Below are 26,071 nucleotides of genomic sequence, written 5' to 3' on the forward strand. Positions count from 1 at the left end.
CTGCGAAAGCAGTGCTCAGAGGGAAATTTATAGCAATACAGGCCTTTCTCAAAAAAGAAGAAAGATCCCAGATTGACAACTTAACCCTCCACCTAAACGAACTAGAAAAAGAAGAACAAAAAAGTCCTAAAGTCAGCAGAAGGAAGGAAATTATAAAGATCAAAGAAGAAATCAATAAAATACAGACTCAAAAAACAATAGAGACAATTAATAAAACCAAGAGCTGGTTCTTTGAAAAGGTGAACAAAATTGACAAACCCCTGGCCAGACTCACTAAAAAGAGGAGAGAAAGAACTCAAATCACCAAAATTATAAATGAAAAAGGAGAAATCACAACGGATACAGCAGAAATACAAAAAACCATAAGAGAATACTATGAACAACTATACGGCAACAAGTTTGACAATCTGGAAGAAATGGACAATTTTCTAGAATCTTACAGCCTGCCAAAACTGAATCAAGCAGAAACAGACCAACTGAACAGACCAATCACTAGAAATGAAATTGAAGAGGTCATAAAGTCACTCCCTACAAATAAAAGTCCAGGACCAGATGGCTTCACAGGTGAATTCTATCAAACATATAAAGAGGAATTGGTGCCCATCCTCCTTAAACTCTTTCAAAAGGTTGAAGAAGAAGGAATACTCCCAAAGACATTCTATGAGGCCACCATCACCCTCATTCCAAAACCAGACAGAGATACCACCAAAAAAGAAAACTATCGCCCAATATCATTGATGAATATAGATGCAAAAATTCTCAACAAAATCTTAGCCAACCGAATCCAACAACATACCAAAAAATTTATACACCATGACCAGGTTGGGTTCATCTCAGGTTCACAAGGATGGTTCAACATACGCAAATCAATCAGCATCATACACCACATTAACAAAAAAAAAGTCAAAAATCATATGATCATCTCAATAGACGCAGAAAAAGCATTTGACAAAGTCCAACATCCATTCATGATCAAGACCCTCGCCAAAGTGGGTATAAAGGGAACATTCCTGAATATAATCAAAGCCATTTATGATAAACCCACAGCAAATATAATCCTCAATGGGGAAAAACTGAAAGCCTTCTCACTCAAATCTGGAACAAGGCAGGGATGCCCACTCTCACCACTGCTATTCAATATAGTATTGGAAGTCCTAGCCACAGCAATTAGACAAACAAAAGAAATAAAAGGCATCCATATAGGAAGAGAAGAGATAAAACTGTCACTGTATGCAGATGACATGATACTATACATCGAAAACCCTAAGGACTCAACCCCAAAACTCCTTGAACTGATTAATAAATTCAGCAAAGTAGCAGGATATAAGATTAACATTCAGAAGTCAGTTGCATTTCTGTATACCAGCAATGAAACATTAGAAAAGGAATACAAAAATACGATACCTTTTAAAATTGTATCTCACAAAATCAAATACCTCGGAATACACCTGACCAAGGAGGTAAAGGACCTATATGCCGAGAACTATAAAACCTTAATCAAAGAAATCAAAGAAGATGTAAAGAAATGGAAAGATATTCCACGTTCCTGGATTGGAAAAATTAATATTGTAAAAATGGCCATACTACCCAAAGCAATCTACAGATTCAATGCAATCCCTATCAAATTACCCAGGACATTTTTCACAGAACTAGAACAAACAATCCAAACATTTATATGGAACAACAAAAGACCCAGAATCGCCAAAGCAATCCTGAGAAACAAAAACCAAGCAGGAGGCATAACTCTCCCAGACTTCAAGAAATACTACAAAGCCACAGTCATCAAAGCAGTGTGGTACTGGTATCAAAACAGACAGACAGACCAATGGAACAGAATAGAGAATCTGGAAATAAACCCTGACACCTATGGGCAATTAATCTTTGACAAGGGAGGCAAGAACATAAAATGGGAAAAAGAAAGTCTATTCAGCAAGCATTGTTGGGAAACCTGGACAGCTGCATGCAAAGCAATGAAACCAGAACACACCCTCACACCATGCACAAAAATAAACTCCAAATGGCTGAAAGACTTAAATATACGACAGGACACCATCAAACTTCTAGAATAAAACATAGGCAAAACACTCTCTGACATCAACATCATGAATATTTTCTAAGGTCAGTCTCCCAAAGCAATAGAAATTAGAGGAAAAATAAACCCATGGGACCTCATCAAACTGAAAAGCTTTTGCACAGCAAAGGAAACCAAAAAGAAAACAAAAAGACAACTTACAGAATGGGAGAAAATAGTTTCAAATGATGCCACTGACAAGGGCTTAATCTCTAGAATATATAAACAACTTATACAACCCAACAGCAAAAAAACCAACCAATCAATGGAAAAATGGGCAAAAGACCTGAATAGACATTTCTCCAAAGAAGATATACAGATGGCCAACAAACACATGAAAAAATGCTCAACATCGCTGACTATAAGAGAAATGCAAATCAAAACAGCCATGAGATACCACCTCACACCAGTCAGAATGGCCATCATTAATAAATCCACAAATAACAAGTGCTGGAGGGGCTGTGGAGAAAAGGGAACCCTCCTGCACTGCTGGTGGGAATGTCAACTGGTACAGCCACTATGGAGAACAGTTTGGAGAGACCTTAGAAATCTATACATGGAACTTCCATATGACCCCGCAATCCCACTCTTGGGCATCTATCCGGACAAAACTCTACTTAAAAGAGACACATGCACCCGCATGTTCATTGCAGCACTATTCACAATAGCCAGGACATGGAAACAACCCAAATGTCCATCGACAGAGGATTAGATTCGGAAAATGTGGTATATATATACAATGCAATACTACTCAGCCATAAAAAAGAATGACATAATGCCATTTGCAGCAACATGGATGGAACTAGAGACTCTCATACTGAGTGAAATGAGCCAGAAAGACAAAGACAAATGCCATATGATATCACTTATAACTGGAATCTAATATCCAGCACAAATGAACATCTCCTCAGAAAAGAAAATCATGGACTTGGAGAAGAGACTTGTGGCTGCCTGATGGGAGGGGGAGGGAGTGGGAGGGATCGGGAGCTTGGGCTTATCAAACACAACTTAGAATAGATTTACAAGGAGATCCTGCTGAATAGCATTGAGACCTTTGTCTAGATACTCATGTTGCAACAGAAGAAAGGGTGGGGGAAAAATGTAATTGTAATGTATATATGTAAGAATAATCTGACCCCCTTGCTGTACAGTGGGAAAATAAAAAAAAATTATAAAAAAAAAGAAAATATTACGAACAATTATATGCCAACAAATTTGATAACCTAGAAGAAACAAGGAACTTTCTAGAGACATACAGACCACCAAAACTGGATCAAGAAGAAACAGATAATTTGAACAGACCAATCACTAGAAATGAAATTGAGTATGTAATAAAAACACTCCCTACAAACAAGTCCAGGACCAAATGGCTTCACAGGCCAATTCAACCAAACATTTAGAGAAGAACTTGTACCTATCCTTCTCAAACTTTTCCAAAAAACTGAAGAAGTAACACTCCCAAAGGTGCTCTATGAAGTCATCATCAGCCTAATAATCAATAGATGAATGGATTGAAGATGTGGTACATATATACAATGGAATACTATTGAACATAAAAAAGAGTGAAATAATGCCATTCACAGCAACATGGATGCAACTAGAGATTATCATACTAAATGAAATAAATGGGAAAGAGAAAGAGAAATACCATGTGATATCACTTATATGCGGAATCTAAAATATGGCACACATGAACCTATTTACAAAACAGAAACAGACTCAGAGACACAGAGAACAGACTTGTGGTTGCCAACAGGGAGGTGGGAGGGAGTGGGATGGATGGGGAGTTTGGAGTTGGTAGGTGCAAACCAAACTATTACATTTAGAATTAATAAGCAATGGGGTCCTGCTGTATAGTAAAGGGAAATATATTCAATCACTTGTGATAGAACATGTTAGAAGATAATATGAGAAAAAGAATGTTATGTATATATATATGACTGGGTCACTTTGCTGTACAGCCGAAATTGACACAACACTGTAAATCAACTATACTTTAGTTTAAAAAAATAAAATTAAATTTAAAAAAAAGAAAATTGTTTCAAGAGGCTTGCCCACAAGGGAGAAGAAAAATTAGACTAGCATCCAGTAGAGTCAAAACAAAGTTGCTGGGTTTTGGTATTTTACTGGGACAAATGTACGCAACATAAATTAAGATGCTTTCGAATGCAAGTAACAGAAAATCTGAACAAAGAGTAAGCCATTTAGGACATGTGCTGTTTATTTAACAAAATGTCTGAAAGTAGATGAATCTTGGGGTTGGTTTTTTGGAGGGTTTTTTGGAAACTCAGTAATTGTCCTCAGACCAAGGAATCATGTCCTTACAACATATTCCCAACAGAAAGAAAGGGAAAGAACAAATTTTGTCTCTCTGTCAGGAGGCTGAACACCTTATCTAGAGCCTCCTTAACCCATACCCTGCTGCCCATCAGACTTTCCCTTACATCTCACTGGTCAGGACTTAGTCATGTGGCCACTCTTAGCTATTAGAGAGGCTGAGAAATTTAAACTCAATTTTGAGGCAGTAAGGGAGACAGAGGTTAGGAATGACTTTAACATAGCCAGCCAATACTCTTTGCCACATGCTTGTTTACATCCTGATGTGAAGTGTTAGTAAAAAGAAAGAAGCCAAAGACACAAAAAAGAAGAGGGCAGGAATGAGTTCAGATACAGGCAGTTTTGCAAGAGGGCTAGATGGGAGATAAGAACGTTTGTACCATATAAATTTCATGTGTTAAGCACAAAAATGGGATCATGCAATAAAAGTGAAGGGGAAGGTAGAAGAAGAGAGGCCTTCAGAATAACAAAATCAGATTTTAAAATAGTTCCCATGGAGAACACAAGACATGGCTGTCTAGGATAACAGCTTTCTAGGCAAGAGAGGAAAAACAAACAAAATTTCTTAGGGATTACTGAGAAACAGAGGATTCAGTCAATGTTAGAAATCATTAATTCATAGTGCCATTTACAAGGACTTCAAAAGCAGGATCCTGCAGCCTGAGAGTAACAATAGAGAAAGCAGAATGCTTGAATCCATAGGCTGGAATTAAAGTGGGTGGTACAATGGAAAGGGTACAAAGAAGCTAAAATTATAAGCAAGCCAGTGAAATAATAAGACATGTATACCTATATTAGGAAAGAAATGAAAAGGATGAAAAGGCAGACAGAGTGGATAGTCAAAGCACCCGGGTTGTAGTAGCCATAAAAAGAAGGCAAAAAGGATGAAAAGGTATTAAGACAAGTAAAATGAGTACTTCTAGGGGACAAGACCGAGGGTATACCATGAGAATGGATGGCTGACACAGAATGGAGGTTGAGGGCATTTGCATAAGAAGGTGAAGGAATTGAAAGGCTAGGATGTTAACTGGATTGTCCACATGGACTCTGAAGTCATCCAAGACGGTAGCTAGAACTGGAGTGAAAGGAAGTGTCAATGTCTTTAAGAAATGAAAAAAGTAATAATAAAGAAAGGGAAAAGGTGATTATACTTTTAATAACCAGGACTATCAAAAAAGAATATACATATGAAGAAGTACTAGAGCAGAAGATTCCTAGGAAATAAGAGATGTGTCAAACCTTACTATAAACCTCATAAGTACACAGTAAGTGAGAGAAGAGCTACATCTACTCAGTAAGACTTCATGAAAAGCAGTGTCTGGAAGGAATTGGCAGTTTTCAATTAAGGCAATGAGACAGAGGAGTTTTCAGTTAAAGATATTAAGGAGAAGTCATTTAATATAAGTTGAAGTTCCAGAATCATGAAACAAAAATCTGGGAAGAGGAAGGTAAGTTTAGATTAAGAGAGAGAAAGTCCTAAGTGCAAAGAAAAGAAAAAAATTTTAATGACCAGAAAGTCTTCTCTTCAGGCAGTTACCCAAGAGTGACAGGAATATGGGGTATAACAAAATTAGCAGGCCCAAGCTTTCAAAAACCTCTCTAAAGCTAAGAAAAAAAATTGTACTTTCAAGGAATCCCCATACCTAGTTACAATACCTAGAGATTCTTAGTAACAATGCTTTCCATATAATAGGTTAATATCCAAGCTTAGTTTTAGACATACATTCATTCTGGAGACCAGTTTTATTAATATATTTATACAGTAAAAAATTTAACCTTGCTCAACCAGGCCCCATTAAAACTTGGTTTTGACCTCAGCTTCTAGGAAGTTATCTCCAAGGTCTATGTTTGCCTGGGGCTTTGGGCTAACCTGGTAGTAACAATGTGATTTAGGATGAGGGCTTTGGATCAGGCTTGAAGGGGCTGACAACTAAAGATTGAGAACAGCCACATGGATAATCAGTAATGATCATGTCACAGAGTCCTAATAAAAACCCTGAGCTTCCTTGGTTGGCAACACTCCATGCACGGTATCACATGTCAATGCCAGGAGAGTTATGTATCCTGACTCCATAGGGAGAAGACAATGGAAGCAAGGGAAGCTCCGTACTAGGTAATTTTTTCCCACACTGCCCCATGAGCTTCTTCCTTTGGTTGATTTTAATCTGTTCCCTTTCCATGTAGCAAACTGTACCCATGAATATAGTGGCTTTCAGTGAGTTCTGTGAGTCATTCTAGCAAAATTAGTGAATCTAAGGATGGTCTCTGGAACCCCCCCAATTTACAACTGGTGTTAGAAGTGAGGGCAGTCTTGTGGGAACCCTCCAACTTTATCTTGGTCTAAACTGCTGTATCTGTTAGCCCTAAATCAACCTGTTTGCAAGGGACAAAAATGACTGGAAAAGAACTCAATATCTGAGGTTAGCTGAAATTTGTCACTGAATAGTAACAATGGTAACTGCAATACTAACAGCTCTCTGATCCCATAATTCCTCTTAGCAGTGAAGAAGCCTCAACAAATAACTACTAAGAAAAGTAATGTTGGAGTTCCCATCATGGCTAAGTGGAAATGAATCTGACTAGCATCCATGAGGATGCAGGTTTGATCCCTGGCCTCTCTCACTGGGTTAAGGATATGGTGTTGCCACGAACTGTGGTGTAGGTTACTGACGCGGCTCAGATCTGGCATTGCTGTGGTTGTGGTGTAGGCCAGCAGCTATCGCTCCAATTTACCCCCTAGCCTAGGAACCTGCATATGCCCCAGGTATGGTCCTAAAAATAAAAAAAAAAAAAAAAAAGAAAAGCGCTGCTGAGTTTTAATCTGGATGTAACAGAGAGTCACTATATCACTGAGACAGAAAGTCATTTCCCTTAAATGTATTACAATTTGTTCTAGATAACTAGGAAATGCCACTGTACTTCAGCAAAGTGTGATCAGATCCAAATAATGAACACCTATAAAACAATTTTAATCCAATTTTTTAATTAAAGAGGGCATTTTATAAGTACTGCACTTTATAAATAAATTATATTACTGCAGTTACTGACATCCAACATAGAAGGGTTTGTCAAACTTCTCATTACCAAACACTACTGAAAAAACTTTATAACTCACTCTCATATAAAAACTATACTAAAATAAAGTATTTTCAAAATTAACAAAAATGCAATTGAAGTGGGATGAGAAGAGGGCATTTAAGTAATGGTTGCTGTAGTTCCCATCATGGTGCAGCGGAAACAAATCTAACTAGGATCCGTGAGGACGCAGGTTTAATCCCTGGCCTCTCTCAGTGGGTTAAGGATCCTGCGTTGCCGTGAGCTGTTGTGTAGGTCACAGATACTGCTCAGATCTGGAGTTGCTGGGGTTGTGGTGTAGGCCCAGCGGCTACAGCTCAGATTCAACCCCCAGCCTGGGAACTTCCAAATGCCATGGGCATGGCCCTAAATAAATAAATAAATAAATAAAGAGTGTTACTGTGAAGAGATTTACCAAGACATTCTCTCAGATATGGCCTATAAGGAAAAAGGATAAAATATAAAATCTGCAGCCAAAAGACAAAGGAAAACTCTTTATATACTAACACTCATTAGCATTTCAGAAATGATATTAGAGTATGTTTTCACTCTTTTAAGTGAAAACTTAAACCTTTAAGACTTCAGTTGCACAGTTTAGCTAAAAGCTTGGCCTCAGAATCAGAGAGATTATTTGTGGGACCCTGCCCATTATTTAATCTCTTTATACCTCAGTTTCTTCGTTTGTAAAATAAGGAAAATTGTAAAATTGTGAAATTCTATTACCCAGAACTGTGAAGACTAAATGAAATAATACAGGAAAACAGTATATTGCACTCTATGCAATAGCCAAGACATGGAAACCACCTAAATGTCCACCGACAGAGGAGTGGATCAAGAAGATGTGGTACATAAACACAATGGAATATTACTCAGCCATTACAAGGAACGAAATAACGGCATGTTCAGCAACATGGATGGACCTAGAAATTATCATGCTAAATGAAGTCAGTCAGACAATGAGACACCAACATCAAATGCTATCACTGACATGTAGAATCTAAAAAAGGACAGAATGAACTTCTTTGCAGAACAGATACTGACTCAAAGACTCTGAAAAACTTATGGTTTCCAAAGGAGAAAGGTTGGGGGCTGGGGGGATGTGCTAGGGATGTGGGATGGAAATGCTATAAAATTGGATTGTAATGATCACTGTACAACTATAAATGTAATAAATTCATTGAGTAATAAAAAAATAAAATAAAACAGACTAAAGATAAAAAAAAAGACTTAGTACATATTACTGGTAATAGGGATCTATTTTAATAGTATAAAATTATCTAGTGATAATACATTAATTCAACCTACCTAATGTGATGCTTTCTACACTGAGGTAACTAATACCAGACTTAGACTCTACCAAAATAAACCATTTGTAAAGGTCTAACATTTTTGTTTCTACAAACATCTAAAGCAGCCACAACTCTAAGAAGCTCTCCTAAGGACTCAGTATATAATCTTAGGTGACCATTATTGAGGTTCCTTAAATATAACTCCAGAAGGCCCTACCTTTCACAATTACCCTCATTCTAGACTCAGTTCATATCACTGTAGATTATTCTTAAAAGTCCATATTAACAACAAAAAGGGGTGAAAAAGTTAGGAATTCTGAAGTGTTCAAAGTAGAAATGGGATATTATAAGGTTTGGGTAATTAGCCTCCTTTTAATGTACTCATTTTCTAAGGCAAATTATTTTAGACTCAGTGGTTTTTGCTGCTAATGATTTGTACCTGATATCATTCTGTCCCCTTTAGATTAATATTTCACTGGCTTGGCACATTTTTCTAGTAGTGCTTCCTTTTGCACTAACTTTGATTGTTGACCTCAACTGAATGAGACACTCTACTTTATCAATTCTCTTACCAACAAGCCAGCACTCTGCACACTTCTTACTTATGTCAGAGTTACAGTCAGAGCCAGCCTTAACATGAAATGACTGTGGCAGGACCCCTGGTACCTCCCTCAGGTGGATACTTTCCTCTGGTGCTTACACAAAGAAGGAAATGGGAAAAGTTTTCTGTGTTGTCAAACACAAAAGAATATCCAAGCATCTTTGCTTTTTCAATGTAACACAAGCCAAGTTTAAACCCACAATAATGACTTCAATTTCCTGGTACCTTTCTGTTCTTTCTTTCCTGTTACTTCCTTTCCTGGTCTTTTTTTCAGATTCAAGCCTAGAGTTAAAACAAATGCTCTGTTTTTCTCTAATTGTCCTTGCTTCTTTATTTACAGGCCAAAAAAAAAATCATAAATGTAATCTGTTGTTGTACTTTTTTTGGATTGTATAGTCAAATTGTGCCTCTCCCTGATTCTCTGTTCTGAAAGTAAGAACCTGATTCCCTATGTTCACTGTTGAGAATGAAAAATTAATATGGAAGGACAAAAATCAGGGCAAGGCCCTGAAGTAAAACTGGTAACCTAAGCCTACAGCTTCAATTATTCCTAGAGTGTGGGTGAGCCTACAAATGGGCTAAGAACACATTTTTCACTCAGGCAAAAAAAAAATTTATCCAAAGTAAATCCAAAGGCTTTGAAATGAGAATAAAGGGGAAGATCAGAGATGAGAAACCTAATATCCTACTGAAAAGTTCTGGGGAAGAAGGACACATAACTAGATAGGTGATGAAGCCTAACCTTGCCCAAAGGGAAGAGCCCTATGAAGAAACAACTAATGACATACGAAATGAGAGAAGAGATGACATGCCGGTTCCTGCATCCAGACCACAGCAAGATGTGACTGAAAGGCCTAAAACTTGAGGAAGTAACTCAAGGAATTCCTGCCCAAAAATAGGAAAGTGCCTTCACTTTCCAAAGGTATCAGGTCTAGAGCTGATCCAAGAAGGCCAATCACTGATCAAAAGCAGAAGATAATGTGGCTCAGCTATATAATACCAAAAGGGCTATAGCAGGAGGCCTTCCCCAGGTGTCAAGTTAGAAAAGAAGCTCTGAGAAACAGGGCCCTCCAAGACTTAGATATTGCTCCAACCCAAAACTACACAGAACAAGAATTGAAAATATCAGTGGTTGACACCGGAAAACAGTAAGTCTCCTTTTTTTATATTTTGGTTGCTTTATTTCTATCGTTTTCTTTATATAATTACCCAGTTAAAGCTCCTGGTCATTAAATCCTGTGTTAATAGCAACCAGCACATGAGAGTAAGTTGGTGAAGTAATGGCACTGATGAGATCTACTCTAACACTTGAGAAATTTGGCATAAAGGACTTAGGGGTAGGGGATTAGGAAAGTTGGTGCCAGTCCAAAAAACTGTAAGAGATTTCTGTCTTAGAAATGTACAATAGCAACATGTAAAAAAGAACATTACATTATTCAAAGCCACATATATAAGTACTCAGTCATCACAGTGAGTTGGAGGAACTCATGTAAGTCATCTCTGACAATTAGCAGAAAAAGAAGGGCATTTTAAGTAGGAGGAAATAACCAGCAATTTATATTCATAGGCTGTTTGTAACTCCTGAGAACATGTTCCCTTTCAATGTGACAGCAGGGTTCCTTCTATGACATGGAACCGAAATGAATCTGCGAAGTCTGGAATCCTATAACAATACCACCAACTTGAATGGTCAACACAATATAATACTCAGCTTTGTCCTCTAAGTTCCAACTTGGATTGCCCAAGTAGAACAGTATCTGAAAACCATCAAAATGTCTAAAATTCTAAACATCTTACTTATGACAAGTCAAAAGTATGTCTGTAACTAAAAGTTTTGACATTTTGAAAGCTAGAACATCTTACATATCCTTGTGTCCTCAGCATCTAACCAATGCCGCAAGCATAGCAAGTAGCCACTTAAATATATGCTGCTGAAGATGACAAAAAGTTCAATGAGTATTTTAAAAGTACAGCAATAATTATCTGAGGCCAGCTAAACAAATTATTAAATGAATGAATAAATGTACAGGGATCAAAAGAAACCCTGCTAGATTAATCAAATTCTGCTATTTAAATCTGCTTCAGAAAAATATTCTGAAAAACTAGGTTTTAGTTATTCTCTCTATTTCCTTGTTGACTAATCTACAGTTTGAAAAGGGAGAGGAGAACTCAAAACTAGGTTTAACATGCATGACTCTGTCATTTCAGATTAAGGTCTCAAAGAAATCTAAGAAAAATAACTGAGACTATACAGGAACTTCGCTTCATGTTTAAAGAGTTTTTAAGGAAAAATTACATCTTAGGTGCCTGAAAGATTACTGTCCTGTCCAGCTGAACTAAATTTTATTACTGTTCTTTATTCCTTAAGGCTTCACAGAGACCTACTAAAGAGTTTGTACCTGACGATGCAAAAATCACGGAAAGAAATGAATAAAGTCAGATGCCCAAAAGTTACAATGAAGACATTCAATAACTCCATCTATAGTTAGTGCATAGTCTGTGAGTCTTTTCCATGCAAGGCAATAAATTTCTTTGGTATATTTAGATATGGCTAACTTAATTATCCTAAGAACATCATTTAAAATTTTATCTCTTTGCATAAGTGTCTGGAAACTTCCGAAACTTAATACATTATAAATCTGAATGAGGAAGGCAATTTATATTAGTTACATAATGTCAAAGGAAGAAAAATGGATAATTTTCCTAGATACTGTTTAAACTATGAACAACTAAAAGAAAGTTATCTGAAGTTATTTTCTCATGCCTCCATATATCTTAAGAATCAGAAGACCTCTGATCTATCGCTACTGCCAAATAAGGATTTAAATACAATCAAATTAAGTACAGATGTCTTACAAACAAATATTAGTAATTAAAGTTAAACAATTGTTCCAGTTTACTTTAAAATGAACTATTATAATAATTGATATAGTACTAATTTTGTACAGAATACTGTTTTTGAAATCAAGTGAGTTATAGATGAGAAAGTTTTTGTTATATTGACTTTATATTAAAATGTAAAATCTCATATATATTTTTTCAGCAACGCATTGGCCAATGCTTAATAAACCTCTGTTGCATCAAACATTAAACATATAAAAGAATTTGATTCATAATTATCTTGTTAAACACTGGGAAAAATACACCTATTAGAGCTTCTTGTATAATCACGTGCCATTTGGGAAATGCTGTATCAAACTCCTTTGGCTCTTCCCATGAGAGGTATTTAGGGGGCTCAAGAAATTTTTTTCATTTTATACAGGATTAAGCAGAGCTTAGCCCATACTCAAAAGCAAAACTCTTTAGGAAACCAAAGGCTGAGAACATTCCTTATTCAGAAGTGAAATTCCATTGTCAGGGAAATCACTAATACCAACTATCAAGGGAAAATGTCTCATTCCTATTGCAGGCTCAGCTAAAGTGAAACTGCTTCTTTAGTTGCTAGGAAACAACCAACTCATTATATGCCATTATCAGAACCCTGGAGAAGAAAGCTGGCATCTGCTTCACATTTGGGGATACTGGTGAATGAACTAAAAGCACTGAAACTGCTGCCAAAATCTCTCGTCTCCAGGGTTTACACTGTGACCACAGCAGGTGCTGACATCAGATTAGCCTTTGAAGTTTTCCTTCCCATACTCTTTCTAATAACTAAAATTATTTTTCTACTATCCCACATTTTTAAACTCAAAGATTCCTCATTGCAGTTTAATTATGTCCATGATGAGCACAACTCAAGGGGAAAATATTACTCAGGAATTTTAACAAATAACAGAAAATTTTTAAATTATTATTCAGAGTGAAAAGTTCTAGATGTTTATGCCACTAATTATTTAAAGTAAAAATGTAAAATAAAATTGTTTTCAAAATTAGAATAAAAAGTAAAACATATTGATAAATCCACTACTCAAAAGGACATTCTAGCATTTATCTGCCAAGTTCTCCTAATTGATCATAAAGTTTAACTTCTATTTTTATGAACCAACATGCTTTTTTTGCTATGCATTACAAAATGCATTCATGAATATATATTTATTCATCAATCTCTTCCCTTCCTTTTAGCAGATGAGGCTGGAAGGAAGTGGGGTGAAATTATGCAGATAAATTACTACACATTGGCAAGGTGAAACCATGAGATTCCCTATACAACTGCTTCTGCATCCAGAAAAATGTTATCCCTCGGTAGAAGCTGCAGACATTGATAAAAGAAGTTAACAAATCATCTTCCTTCACAAAATTACAAAGAATGATCCTGATAGAGCTCTCCCATCCTAATATAATTCTTTCCCCTTACTCTAATGCTCACCCCATTTCAAATACTCATACCTGCCACGCTCGGCTAAATAACGTTCCCTTGATCTACTTCATACTTCTATTCCCAAACAACTCAGCTATACTCCACCACCATGACTCGTCCAGCCTGATTCTCACTCACCTGCTGCAGTATGCAACATCATCTCCAAGAAAGGTTGCCAGATGGAGCAAATGAAAGTAGAGGACACTAACTCAAATAAGTTAGAATAGCAGATATACAATAAATACTTTGCAGCATGAGTATGTTCCTAGCAGTATTTGGGACATAGTCATACTAAAAAGTTATTCACTGTGTGTCTGATATTCAATCTTAACTAAGTATATCTTGCATTTTTTCTGGCAGCCCTTTTACTATGCCATCATGAGATAACTTGATCCTTGACATTTTTCTCACTTTAATAGAAACTTGCCTTTCCTCAACAATACCACAAACTCCTCAAAAATTTTTAAAAGACTGGTAGTTATATTAAAAGACAAGAAATGTTTAAAATCATTATCTAAGTTTCTAACTTCAGGAGCTAGAAAAGAAGAGCCTGAAATAAATAAAAGGAAGAAAACCATAATGGTAAGAACAAAAAATAATGAAATAATAAACATAAAATAGAAAAAATTGAAAAGGCCAAAAGTTGACCCATCAAAAAACTTAAAACTGATAAAACTCTAGAAAGGAAAATAAAGGATAAAAAAGAGGAAAACCAAATTACCAATAATAGGAAGACAGAGGGAGGACTGCTACACCCTATATCCTATTTTAAAAGGTAATAGGCAAGATTATGAACAAATTTCATATTCTACAAATCAAGCGAAATTAACAAATTCCTGTAAAACACAGCAAAACTGAAACAAGATGAAATTAAACATCTAAATAACAATTCATCCTCAAAAATGTTCTTCCCATCCACACACAGCAAGGTGGGAGTGGGGGGAACACTCTAGCCCTAGGTTTACTTGGTAAATTCCACCAAATATAAATTTTAAACCAAAGCTAATAATCTTACACAAACTCTTTCACAAAACAGAAGTACATCCAAACTCATTTTATAAGGCCAAATTAGTTCTCATACGACACTTGAAAAAGACATTACAGGAAGAATAACTTACAAATCATTATTCTTTATAAACATTGATCTAAAACTCCTTAATAAAATACTGACAAACTGAAGCAAGCAATATATTAAAAGTAATTATACCATTATTTATTGTAGTTAAAATACTATGATGGAGAATAACATTATCTCAGGAATGCAAGTTTGATTTAACATCAGAAAATCAATTTATGGAAATCACCATGTTAATAGAATAAAGGATAAAAATCTCATGATCATTTCATTAAATGAAAAAAAGAAGCATGTGTAAAATTTCAATGCCCACTCAGGATAAAACCTCTGAGCAAACAAAGAAGCAGAAAGAGGATACCTATAAAGACCTATAGCTATCATCTTTCTTAGTGATGAAATATTTAATGTTAATGTCTCCATATATGACATTTCTCTTACTGTACAGCTTGATAAAGAGAATAAATATCATCAAATAAGAAAAAAAAAAAAAAAACTGAAGACTAGGATGTCTGCTCTCACCTTTTCTGTTCAATCTTATACCAGCAGTTCTAGCCAGTAGAACAAAAATCCAAGAAAATGAAATGAAAGGAAAAGATTATAAAGAAGGAAATTAAGCTCCTTTCACACAACACAATCATGTGCATTCATGATACCAAGAAAGCTACTAAATAACTAATTAAAAACAGGAATTTGGAAATACACAAAAATCAGTAGTAAATAAACCATATACTAACAGTAAACAATAAATATACAAAAATCAATAGTAAATAAACTATGTGCTAACAGTAAACAATTTGAAATTAAATACAAAAAACTCCACTTACAATATCAAAGAATATTAAAATACTTAGGATAAATCTAATAAATGAATTACAAAACCTACACACCAAAAAATACATAATATTACCATAAGAAATTAAAGAAAATCTATATAAATGTGAAAAACATCATGTTCATGGATTACAAGATTCAATGTTACCAGGATCGTAATTCACCCAAAAGTGATCTATACTGATAGTTCGATACGATCCTGATGAAAATACCAACATGGGGAAAAAAAAACACCAAAAAGTGAGTTCCCTTTGTGGCTCAGCGGGTTACAAACCTGACTAGTATCCATGAGGACTGGGATTCCATCCCTGGTATCGCTCAGTGGGTTAAGGATCCAGCATTGCCATGAGCTGTGATGTAGATCGCAGACACAGCTCGGATTGCACATTGCTATGGCTGTGGTGTAAGCCGGCAGCTGTAGCTCCAATTCAACCCCTAGCCTGGGAACTTCCATATGCCACAGGTGAGGCCCTAAAAAAAAAAAACGAAAAAAGAAAAGAAAAGAAAAAGGAAAATAAAATACCAACATGTTTTTCTACACCAACTAATAAGTTGAATCTAAAATTTATATAGAAATGTAAAAGAACCTAAAGTCAAAACGAGCTTAAGAAAGAACAAAGTCGGAGGACCCACACTGTCTATATTAAACTTTCTATACAGCTACAATCATCAAGACAGTAGAGCTCTACTGTAAGGATTAAACTATCAATGAAATACAACACAGTGTCCGGAGATAGACTCATATATATATATATATATATACATGCTCAACTGATTTTTGTCTAAAACATTAAATCAGTTCAATGGGGAACTGTCTTTTAAGCAAACGGTGCTAGAACAATTAGATAAACTATTACAACGTGTGTTTTCCAACACTGAGGCAATTAATTCAATTCTGACACTATCTACCTGGAGATTAGCATCAGATCCCACAAGTTTAAGGGCTTAGCCACAAGAATGCACCCAATTCAGATGCCAATCACAAGTCCATGTTGTTACAACTGCTCCCAAACTGACTGACTATAAATCAGAGGTTCCCATGACCCTCCTCCTCAGGTTTAATTACAAGCATACTTCACTTTATTGCGCTTCATAGATACTGCGTTTTTTACAAATTTGAAGGTTTGCAGCAACCCTGCATCAAGAAAATCTATTAGAATGATTTTTCCAAGAGAGCATTTGCTTACTTTGTATCGCTGTCACATTTTGGTAATCCTTGCAGTATTTCAAATTATTATATTTGTTACTGTGATCTGTGATCACTAATCTGGGATGTTACTATTGCAAAAAGATTATGATTTGCTGAAGGCTCAAATGATGGTTACCATTTTTTAGCAATAAAGTATTTTTTAATTAAGATACATATATTTCTAGACATAATGCTATTACACATTCACTAGACTACAGCATAATGTAAACCTAACTTTTTTTTCCATTTTTAGGGCCACACCTGTGGCATATGGAAGTTCCTGGGTTAGGGGTTGAATCAGAGCTGCAGCTGGGGCCTATGCCACAGCCATGGCAATGCCGGGTCCAAGCCACACCTGCAACCTATGCTGCAGCTTACTGGTAATCCTGAATCCTTAACCCTCTGGGCGAGACCAGGAATTGAACCCACATCCTCATGGACACTATGTCGGATATGGCTCAGCTTAACTTGCTGAGCCACAATGGGAACTCCCTAAACATAATTCTTACGTGCAATGGGAAGCAAAAAAGTTGTGTGACCAATTTATCATGATATTCCCATCACTGCAGTTGTCTGGAACCAAACCAGCAATATCTCTGAAGTATGCCTATATTTTACCAGAGCAGCTCAATGAACTCACTTACATTTATGTTTATTATAAAGGGTATTATAAAGGATACAGATGAACAGCCAGATGAAGAGGTAAGTACAAAGGCAACGTTCAGAAGGGCCCTGAGCACAGGAGTTTCTGACCCCCATGGAACTATAGTATACAACTCACCTAGCAAAGGGATGTATTTACCAATACTGAAGCTCACTGAATCTTGTTGTTCAAGAGGTTTTATAGAGTTTAATCTACAGCCCACCCTATGACCCCTTTCCAGTGGTCAGTATATGAGTCTGAAAGTTCTAACCCTCTAAATACTTGGCCTTCCTGGTGACCAGCCCCATCCTAAGGTTTAGGGATCCCACCCTAAGTCACCTCACTAGCATGAACTAGCAGGTGTACTCAAAAAATGAGCTCCTTAAGGATGACAAAGAACAATCCTCCCATTCAGGAATTTCTAAGAGTTTAGGCACCTTGTGCCAGGACCCAAGAAAAGAACAAGAATAATATTTCCTATTATGCCACAACTATGAAACAAACTAAATCTTGATCATTATCTCACTTAATACAAAAAATTAATTCAACATATACAAGCCATATAGCTTTAAGATAAAGTCATGAGAATATCTTTACAAGCTTATGGCAGAGAGGCAAAAATTTCCTAAAGAGAACATAAAAAAGTCCTAAGCATTTAAAAAAAAAATTTTGGATAAATTGGATTTCATGAAAATTTTAAATTTCAGCTCATCAAAAGGCAAGCCACAGACTGGGAGAACTATTCCTAATACATTTATCTATCTGACAATTGGACTTATAGCCAAAATATATTAAAACTCTTATAACTCAATTACAAGACGAAAATGAGCAAAAAAAAAAAAAAAGTAAAAGACCTGAATATACCCTGCACAAAAGAAGACACAGCAATATCTAGCATGCACATGAAAAGGACTCAACATCACTGACCAGCAGACCACAAAATAAAACCATCAGAAGATACCATTTCACATCCACAAATGTTGGCAAAGATGTGATGCAACTGGAACTCTAATGAACACTTGCACAAGTATTTATGTCAGCATTATTTGTATAATAGCCAAAAACCAAAGACTACATAAATGTCCATCGACAGAAGAATAGATCAACAATACTGGGTTATATTCATGTAAAGAAATACTACTCAGCAAAAAAAAGGACTCAACTACTGATATATGCAACAGGGATGACTTTAAAAGCATTAGGCTAAAAGAAAGAAACTAGATACAAAAAGCTACGTATTGTAGGGTTCCCTTTATATGAAGTATAAGAACATGCAAAACTAATTTATGGTGACAGAAATCACAATGATGGAAACTTTCTATATGGATGAAAATGTTCTTTACTTTTGTTTGTTTTTTTTTTGTTTGTTTGTTTTTGGGGGGTTTCTTTTGTCTTTTTTGCCATTTCTTGGGCCGCTCCCATGGCATATGGAGGTTCCCAGGCTAGGGGTCGAATCAGAGCTATAGCTGCCGGCCTACACCAGAGCCACAGCAACGCGGGATCCGAGCCGTGTCTGCAACCCACCCACAACGCATAGCAATGCCGGATCCTTAACCCACTGAGCAAGGCCAGGGATCGAACCCACAACCTCATGGTTCCCAGTCGGATTTGTTAACCACTGCGCCATGACAGGAACTCCAAATGTTCTCTATTTTGATTGGGGTATGGTTAAATAGTTATATATGTTTATCAAAAGTCATTAGACTGTACATTATAAGATCTGTGTATCCCATTATATGTACAAGTTTAACTAAATAAAATATAATAAGGGCGAGGGAAAAAAAAACTTTAAACCAGATTCTAATTCAAGATGGCAGACTGACCACAAGTATTTATCTTTCTTCTCCCCACAAAGTAATAACCAAGAAGGGACACAAGAAGAGCTTCTGGGACATTGGTATTCTATTATCTTATCCCAAATGATGATCATAAAGGTGTTTTCACTTTGAGATAATCTGGACATGTATGATTTGTACACTCTTCTATATATATGGTATATTCAATTCTTTTAATCAGCCAATGACTCAGGTACTCTCCACAACGAACTGCTACATAGATGTTAAGGATGTTAAATTTACCAGATGGTGGTCTGCTTTCTAAAGCAAAACAAAAACAAAAAACACTCCTTAACAAACAGGTGATTAGCACTAGTCACAGTATGATCCAAAAATGTCAGGTTTTAGCTCCTATTAAAACATGCAGATGACAAGAGTAGCCTGGTGTCTCAGCAGGCTAAGGACCCAGCATAGTCACTGCTGTGGTTTGGGTCATGCTGTGGTGCAGGTTGAATCCCTGACCCAGGAACTTCTGCATGCTGCCAAAAAAAAAAAAAAAAAAAAACAATGTGCAGATGACAGAAGCAACTTTACAAAAGACTGTACATCAAAAAATGCAGTCCAATATCCTAATATCTTAAAAGATAGCTGAAGTATCCCAATAAGAAATGTATCAATCTTCTCACTCTTGACGGTCATTGATATTTTGCAGTATGTTTGCTAAAAATGTATCTTCATCACTTAACAGAGTAAATTGTGACTTTCATACAATTTAAGTATCAGAAACTCAAATCTATCTTCACTAGACCCTCTGCCAGACTACCAAATTCCCTAAGTATTTTTTTAAGCTGAACATTTAATAAATGTTGAGAACAATGAATAAAATCAGATGACTATAATGTTGAGAGCATGGCTAAATTCAAAAATCAAAAACGTCTAATGCCAGCAATGAACACAATTAATCTATATTCTCTGACAGTATTCAGCAGTAGATTAAAAACACTGGGGTTGTGGTGGGACACTGAATGAGAATATGGAATTGAGATCTTGACCCCCACCTCTCTTCCCCAACACTCCACCACACACATACACACACACACACTCTGGTTCCTTCAGACTATTGATCCTCTCAACTCTGGTCTCAAAATATTTTCTTCATTTATAAAAGCAGTTACTAAATCTAACTGTGAGCTTTAGGTGCAATCTTTCTGCAGCCTAATTATTTGCACTGCCAGGTTTAATCGCACTTATTCTATGGGTAATTCTCTTTGCCCTTCAGAGGGCAGGTGCATACTTGCTTTCTCTCTTCCTGGCTCAAGGGTTAATTTGCAGAGATGCTTTTGTCACCTGATGGAATTTGAGATGGAAAAGGGTCCCTGAGATTTAAAAAGGACAGAAAAGAGAGAACTTGCACACCCCTTACTGGGGACAGGCTATGAAGATTCTACATGCCTGAGCTGGAAACACCGACCCTCGGCCTGGTTTTCTGTGTCTCTTCTCACTGACTTGGATCTCTAACTGCCTGGTCACTGTGGAAAGTGGAAGTACTTCCACCTTCTTATGGCCATCCATAAAGCCTTAGGAGGAACTCTAAATCATTTCCTGTTGATAATTATAACACTAACATAGGAGGGGGAATATTAATATTAAAATCAGAATTCTCCTTTGAGTGTTTCCAAATTTCCTTTGACTCTAAATTTATTAGAATGTATACATGTATGTGTAACTGGGTCACCTTACTGTACAGTAGAAAATTGACAGAACACTGTAAACCAGCTATAATGGAAAAAATAAAAATCATTATAAAATTTAAAAAGATTTTTTCACAGATGGAAAAAAAACTTGTAAACTAAATAAAGATTGTTTTAGAATTTTCCTCAAACAAAAACAGTTGACTTAATCCACACAAATAAAGGTCAAGATTACAAAGTAACTGGTACGGAGTTTCCATCATGGTGCAGCAGAAATGAATCCAACCAGGAATCATGAGGTTGTGGGTTCGATCCCTGGCCTCGTTAAGTGGGTTAAGGATCTGGTGTTGCCATGAGCTGTGGTATAGGTCACAGACATGGCTCGGATCCTGTGTTGCTATGGCTGTGGTGTAGGCCCAGCAGCTGTAGCTTCAATTGGACACCTGGCCTGGGAACCTCCATATGCCGCAAGTGCAGCCCTAAAAAGCAAAAAAAAAAAAAAAAAAAAAAGTAACAGGGATGGAAGGGGTGTTTTGGGGAGTATAACTGTAATAACCAACTATGAGATCTGAGTATAAGAGGGGAAGAAATGCAGCAGAGAGACTTAATTGTGCTAAGAACACAGGAGGAGTCCAGGACCAAAGGTCAAAGAGCACATTTATCAGAACTCGAACAGCAGAAAAAAAGACATTACAATGAAAAAAGATAAGCTTCAGAGTTCAAGACATATTTCATCTATTTACTTCCACAACTAGATACCTATGATTCAAATTCTTAACCCATGGCATGGTGTCTGGCCCAACGTAAATCCTGAATAAATAAGGGGTAAGTGTTTTAAGTCAGCGGAGAAATTCAAAGTACTTACAATATTTACCTAGAACATAATTAATTATAAATTCACAGCTACTAGGAAAAAATAAAACTTATTCCCATAAATAACACATAGCCCATCTTAAGGATGAATTAGAGTTGACTGGGCAGACATTATATACATAAATATGCAGCCGTAGGTACTCAGAGTAAAATAAAATTTCACTTTGTTCTGAAGCAATTTTAAATCATAAGCACCATGGTTTATATAGGTTTTTTTCTATATCTAAGGAATTTCTACAGTGCCCTTATAACTCAATATTGGTTAGCCACAATGAGATTAACCATAAATCTAAAGAAGGCAGATTACTCATAAAATAGATTTCCTTGTCTTACTGCAGCCACAACAGAGAAACAGAACAATATAAAATAAGACATTAGATTTTAGTACTTATAAGCAATGGGAAAGATTTAATCATGTGACAGTGAAATTTGGGCTTGGCACCACACAACGCATTACAGATTCAGTCTATCAACTGGATTCTTTTGTAAAACATCTCAAACCTGACTGCAAATTTTAATGACTCTCCAATCAGTAAATATTAACCACAGTATACCAATAATAAAATAATACTTAATGCAATTTTCTTACCTGCCTTAACAGTTTCTCAATGGCTGACATTACCATAAGGCCTCTCCAAACAACTGGTGCAGTCTCTTCAACCAGGAAGCCCATGGACATGCTGCAACAGTAAACCAAAAATACAACTAATTTATATATGTTAATCAGTATTCTTCTGAAAACTAACATAAGGAAAAAAGATATGCTCACCAAGCAATACCATAATTCAAAAGAGGTCGCATTAAGTTGCCTGAAATAAGGAAAAAAAAACACCTTTTAGAAGAGTAAATCTTTATACATAAACATACTGACTTTTTTCTTATCAAAGAAATGTCAAATTAAAAATATAAATTAAGCTACTCAATCTGCTACCTTTTAAATTTAAACTCAATTTTGAACAATTTAAACAGTAGATGCAACATCTGAAAATAGGCAGGGAGTTCCCATCGTGGTGCAGTGGTTAACGAATCCAACTAGGAACCACGAGGTTGTGGGTTCCATCCCTGCCCTTGCTTACTGGGTTAAGGATCCGGCATTGCCATGAGCTGTGGTGTAGGTTGTAGATGCGGCTCAGATCCCGCGTTGCTGTGGCTCTGGTGTAGGCCGGTGGCTACAGCTCTGATTCAACCCCTAGCCTGGGAACCTCCATATGCCGCAAGAGCGGCCCAAGAAATGGCAAAAAGACAAAAAAATAAAAAATAAAAATAAATAAAAATAGGCGGGACACAGTTTTAGTAAGAAATAATTCATCTTTGGAGTTCCCACAGCAGCGCAGTGAGTTAAGAAACTGACTGCACCAGCTCAGGTTGCTGCAGAGGTGTGGGTTCAATCCCTGGCCCAGTGCAGTAGGTTTTACTTTAGGATCCGGCATTGCCACAGCTGCAGAACAGGTCACAGCTGCAGCTTGGATTCAATCTCTGGCCCAGGAACTTCCACATGCCATGGATGCGGCTATTTTAAAAAAAAGGGGTGAGGGGAGTTCCCATTGTGGCTCAGCAGTAACAAACCCGACTAGTATCCTCATTCAGTGGGTTAAGGATGTGGCATTGCAGTGAGCTGTGATGTACATCACAGACATGGCTTGGATCTGGTGTTGCTGTGCCTATGGCGTAGACCAAGCAGCTGTAGCTCCAATTCAACCCCTAGCCTGGGAACTTCCATATGCCATGAGTGCAGCCATAAAAAGAAAAAAAATTGAAAAAATTGAAAAACCAAAAAAAATCTAAAAAAGTAACAAAACTCTATTTTGTTTCTCAACATAATAAAAGCCAAATACGAAAAAACAAAAGCAAGCATCACATTCAACAGTAAAACACTGAACATCTTCCTCTAGGATCAGGAATAAAACAAGGATGTACATATTTGCCAGTTCCACTCAACATAATACTGAAAGTTATAGCCATAGCAATGAAGCAAGAAAGAGAAACAAACACTACCCAAATTAGAAAGGAAGAAGTAAAGTTTTCTCTTTTCACAGATGTTATGTGTTTTTTTGGGTTTTTTTGGTTTTTTTGTTTGTTTTGTTTTGTTTTGTTTTGTTTTGCTCTTGAGGGGCATATCCATGGCATATCAAAGTTCCCAGGCAGGCTAAGGGTCGAATTGAAACTGCAGCGGCTGGCCTAAGCCACAGCCACAGCAGCGCAGGATCCAAGTCTGATCTACAATGTATACACAGCTCATGGTAATGCCAGATCCTTAATCCACTGAGCAAGGCCAGGTTTGGAACTCACAGCCTCATGGATACGAGTCAGGTTCATTACCACAATGGGAACTCTGATGTTATGATCTTATATATAGAAAACCCCCAAAATTCCACAAAAAAAAATCTATTAGCGCTAATAAACAAATTTGGTAAAGTAGCAGGAAACAAAGTCAAAATACAAATATCAGTTGCATTTCTATATATTACCAAAGAGCAATCTGAAAAGGAAATTATGAAAATTCTGTTTATAACAAAATCAGAAAGAATTAAATACTCTGAAATTGACATGACCAAGAAGGTAAAAGACTTGCACAATAAAAACTACAAAGCATACTGAAAGAAATTAAAGAAGACATAAATAAATATAAACACATCCCATGTTCATTAACTGGAAGACTTAATGTTGTTAAGACGTCAATACTACCCAAAGAAATCTACAGAATCAATATAATCCCTATCAAAATGCTGATAACATTACACACACAACAGCAACCCAAGCTGCTGCCGTAACAATGCCAGGTCCTTAACCCACCGTGCCACAGGGAAACTCCTGGTGTTTTTTATAGAAATAGAAAAACCCATCCTAAAATTCTTATGGAATCTCAAGGGATCCCAAATATGCAAATAAATATTTTTTATTATTATTTTTACAGCCACACCTGTGGCATATGGAAGTCCCCAGGCTAGGGGTTTGAATCAGAGCTATACTTGTAAGCCTACACTGCAGCCATGGCAACACCAAGATCTGAGTCCCATTTCCAACCTATGCCACAGCTTGTGGGCATCTGAGACCCACATCACAGCTTGCAGCAACTCTAGACCCTTAACCCAATAAGCAAGGCCAGGGATGGTACCTGCATCCTCACAGACACTATGTTGAGTTCTTAACCTACAATAAGAACTCCCATTCAAATCAATCTTGAAAAAAAAGAACAGAGCCTAAGAACTCAAACTTCCTTATTCTAAAACTTACTACGAAGCTGCAACAATCAAGACAGTGTGGTACTGGCACAAAGGCAAACATCAACAGAAAAGAACAGAGAGCCCAGAAATAAACCCTACATATATAATCAAATGATTTTTCAAGAGACAGTTCAATGTGGGAAAAGCTAGGAAAACTGGATATCCACATGCAAAAGAATGAAGTTGGATCCTTACCTAATACCACAAGACAAAAATTTACTCAAAATGGATCAAAAGCCTAAATGTAAGAGCTAAAACTATAAGACTCTGAGAAGAAAATACAGGGGGGGAGGGGCATGAGTTTCCTATCAATGGATTTGGCAAGGATTTCTTGGATCTGACACCAAAGTCACAGGCAATAAAAGAATCAACAGGGGAGTTCCCATTGAGGCTCAGTGGGTTAAGGACTCAATGTTGTCTCTGTGAGGATGTGGGGTGGATCCCTGGCCTTGCTCAATGGGTTAAGGATTCTGCATTGCTTCAAGCTGCAACACAGGATGCAGATGTGGCTTGGATCCAGTGTTGCCATGACTATGGCACAGGCTGTCAGCTGCAGCTCCAATTTGACCCCTGGCCCAGGGAGGGAGGAAAAAAGAGGAAGAAAGATAGTAAAAGAAAAAAACAATTAGAGAAAGAAAGAAAGAGAAAAGGAAGGAAGGAAGGGATGGAGGGAGAGAGAAAGAAAGAGGGATGGAGGGAGGGAGAGAAATAAAGAAAAAAAACAAACAATAGACAAACTGGAGTTCAATGAAAATTTCTGAATGTCATGCATCAAGAGACAGTATCAACAGAGTAAAAAGGCAACCCACAGGCTGGGAAAAATATTTGTAAATCATTTTTCTCATAGAGATTAAAACCCAGAATACGTAGAGAACTCTTAAAACTCAACAACAATGCTGAAAAACGGACAAAGGAAGTGAATAGACATTTCTCCAAAGAAAGAATCTAGTGGCCAATAAGCACATAAAAAAATATTCAACATCACTGATCATCAGGGAAATGTGAATCAAAATTACAATGAGAGATGACCTTACTCTATTAGGATGGCTGCCATCAAAACAAACAAACAAAAAGAGAAAACTGTAAGAGTTGGTGAGAAT

The 26,071-nt window shown here is 36.7% G+C and overlaps 1 protein-coding gene across 12 annotated transcripts in view; it reads right to left on the reverse strand.

Moving 5' to 3' along the window:
- Positions 1–26,071, reverse strand: part of NUBPL (NUBP iron-sulfur cluster assembly factor, mitochondrial) — a 241,101-nt gene that overhangs the window by 135,419 nt on the left and 79,611 nt on the right. For 10 of the 12 annotated variants that reach the window (XR_014810681.1, XR_014810680.1, XR_014810679.1 and 7 more), the window contains exons 5-6: positions 22,517–22,556; positions 22,337–22,427 (exon numbers count right to left, since the gene is read on the reverse strand). Coding sequence is in view for 8 of the 12 variants with exons in the window: in XM_084969031.1 (XP_084825157.1) it covers positions 22,337–22,427; positions 22,517–22,556 (131 nt within the window). In the remaining 4 variants the exon portion in view is untranslated. Of the gene's footprint in view, positions 1–22,336; positions 22,453–22,516; positions 22,557–26,071 lie in introns of all 12 variants that reach the window. The other 2 variants (XM_084969033.1, XM_084969034.1) reach the window with 1 other exon arrangement.

Source organism: Sus scrofa, chromosome 7 (genome assembly GCF_054392235.1).
Source record: "Sus scrofa isolate SSC_HxYL_T2T_F1_AM1 chromosome 7, Sscrofa_HxYL_maternal_Yorkshire_Landrace_v2.0, whole genome shotgun sequence".
In the NCBI taxonomy this organism is placed as follows: domain Eukaryota; kingdom Metazoa; phylum Chordata; class Mammalia; order Artiodactyla; family Suidae; genus Sus; species Sus scrofa.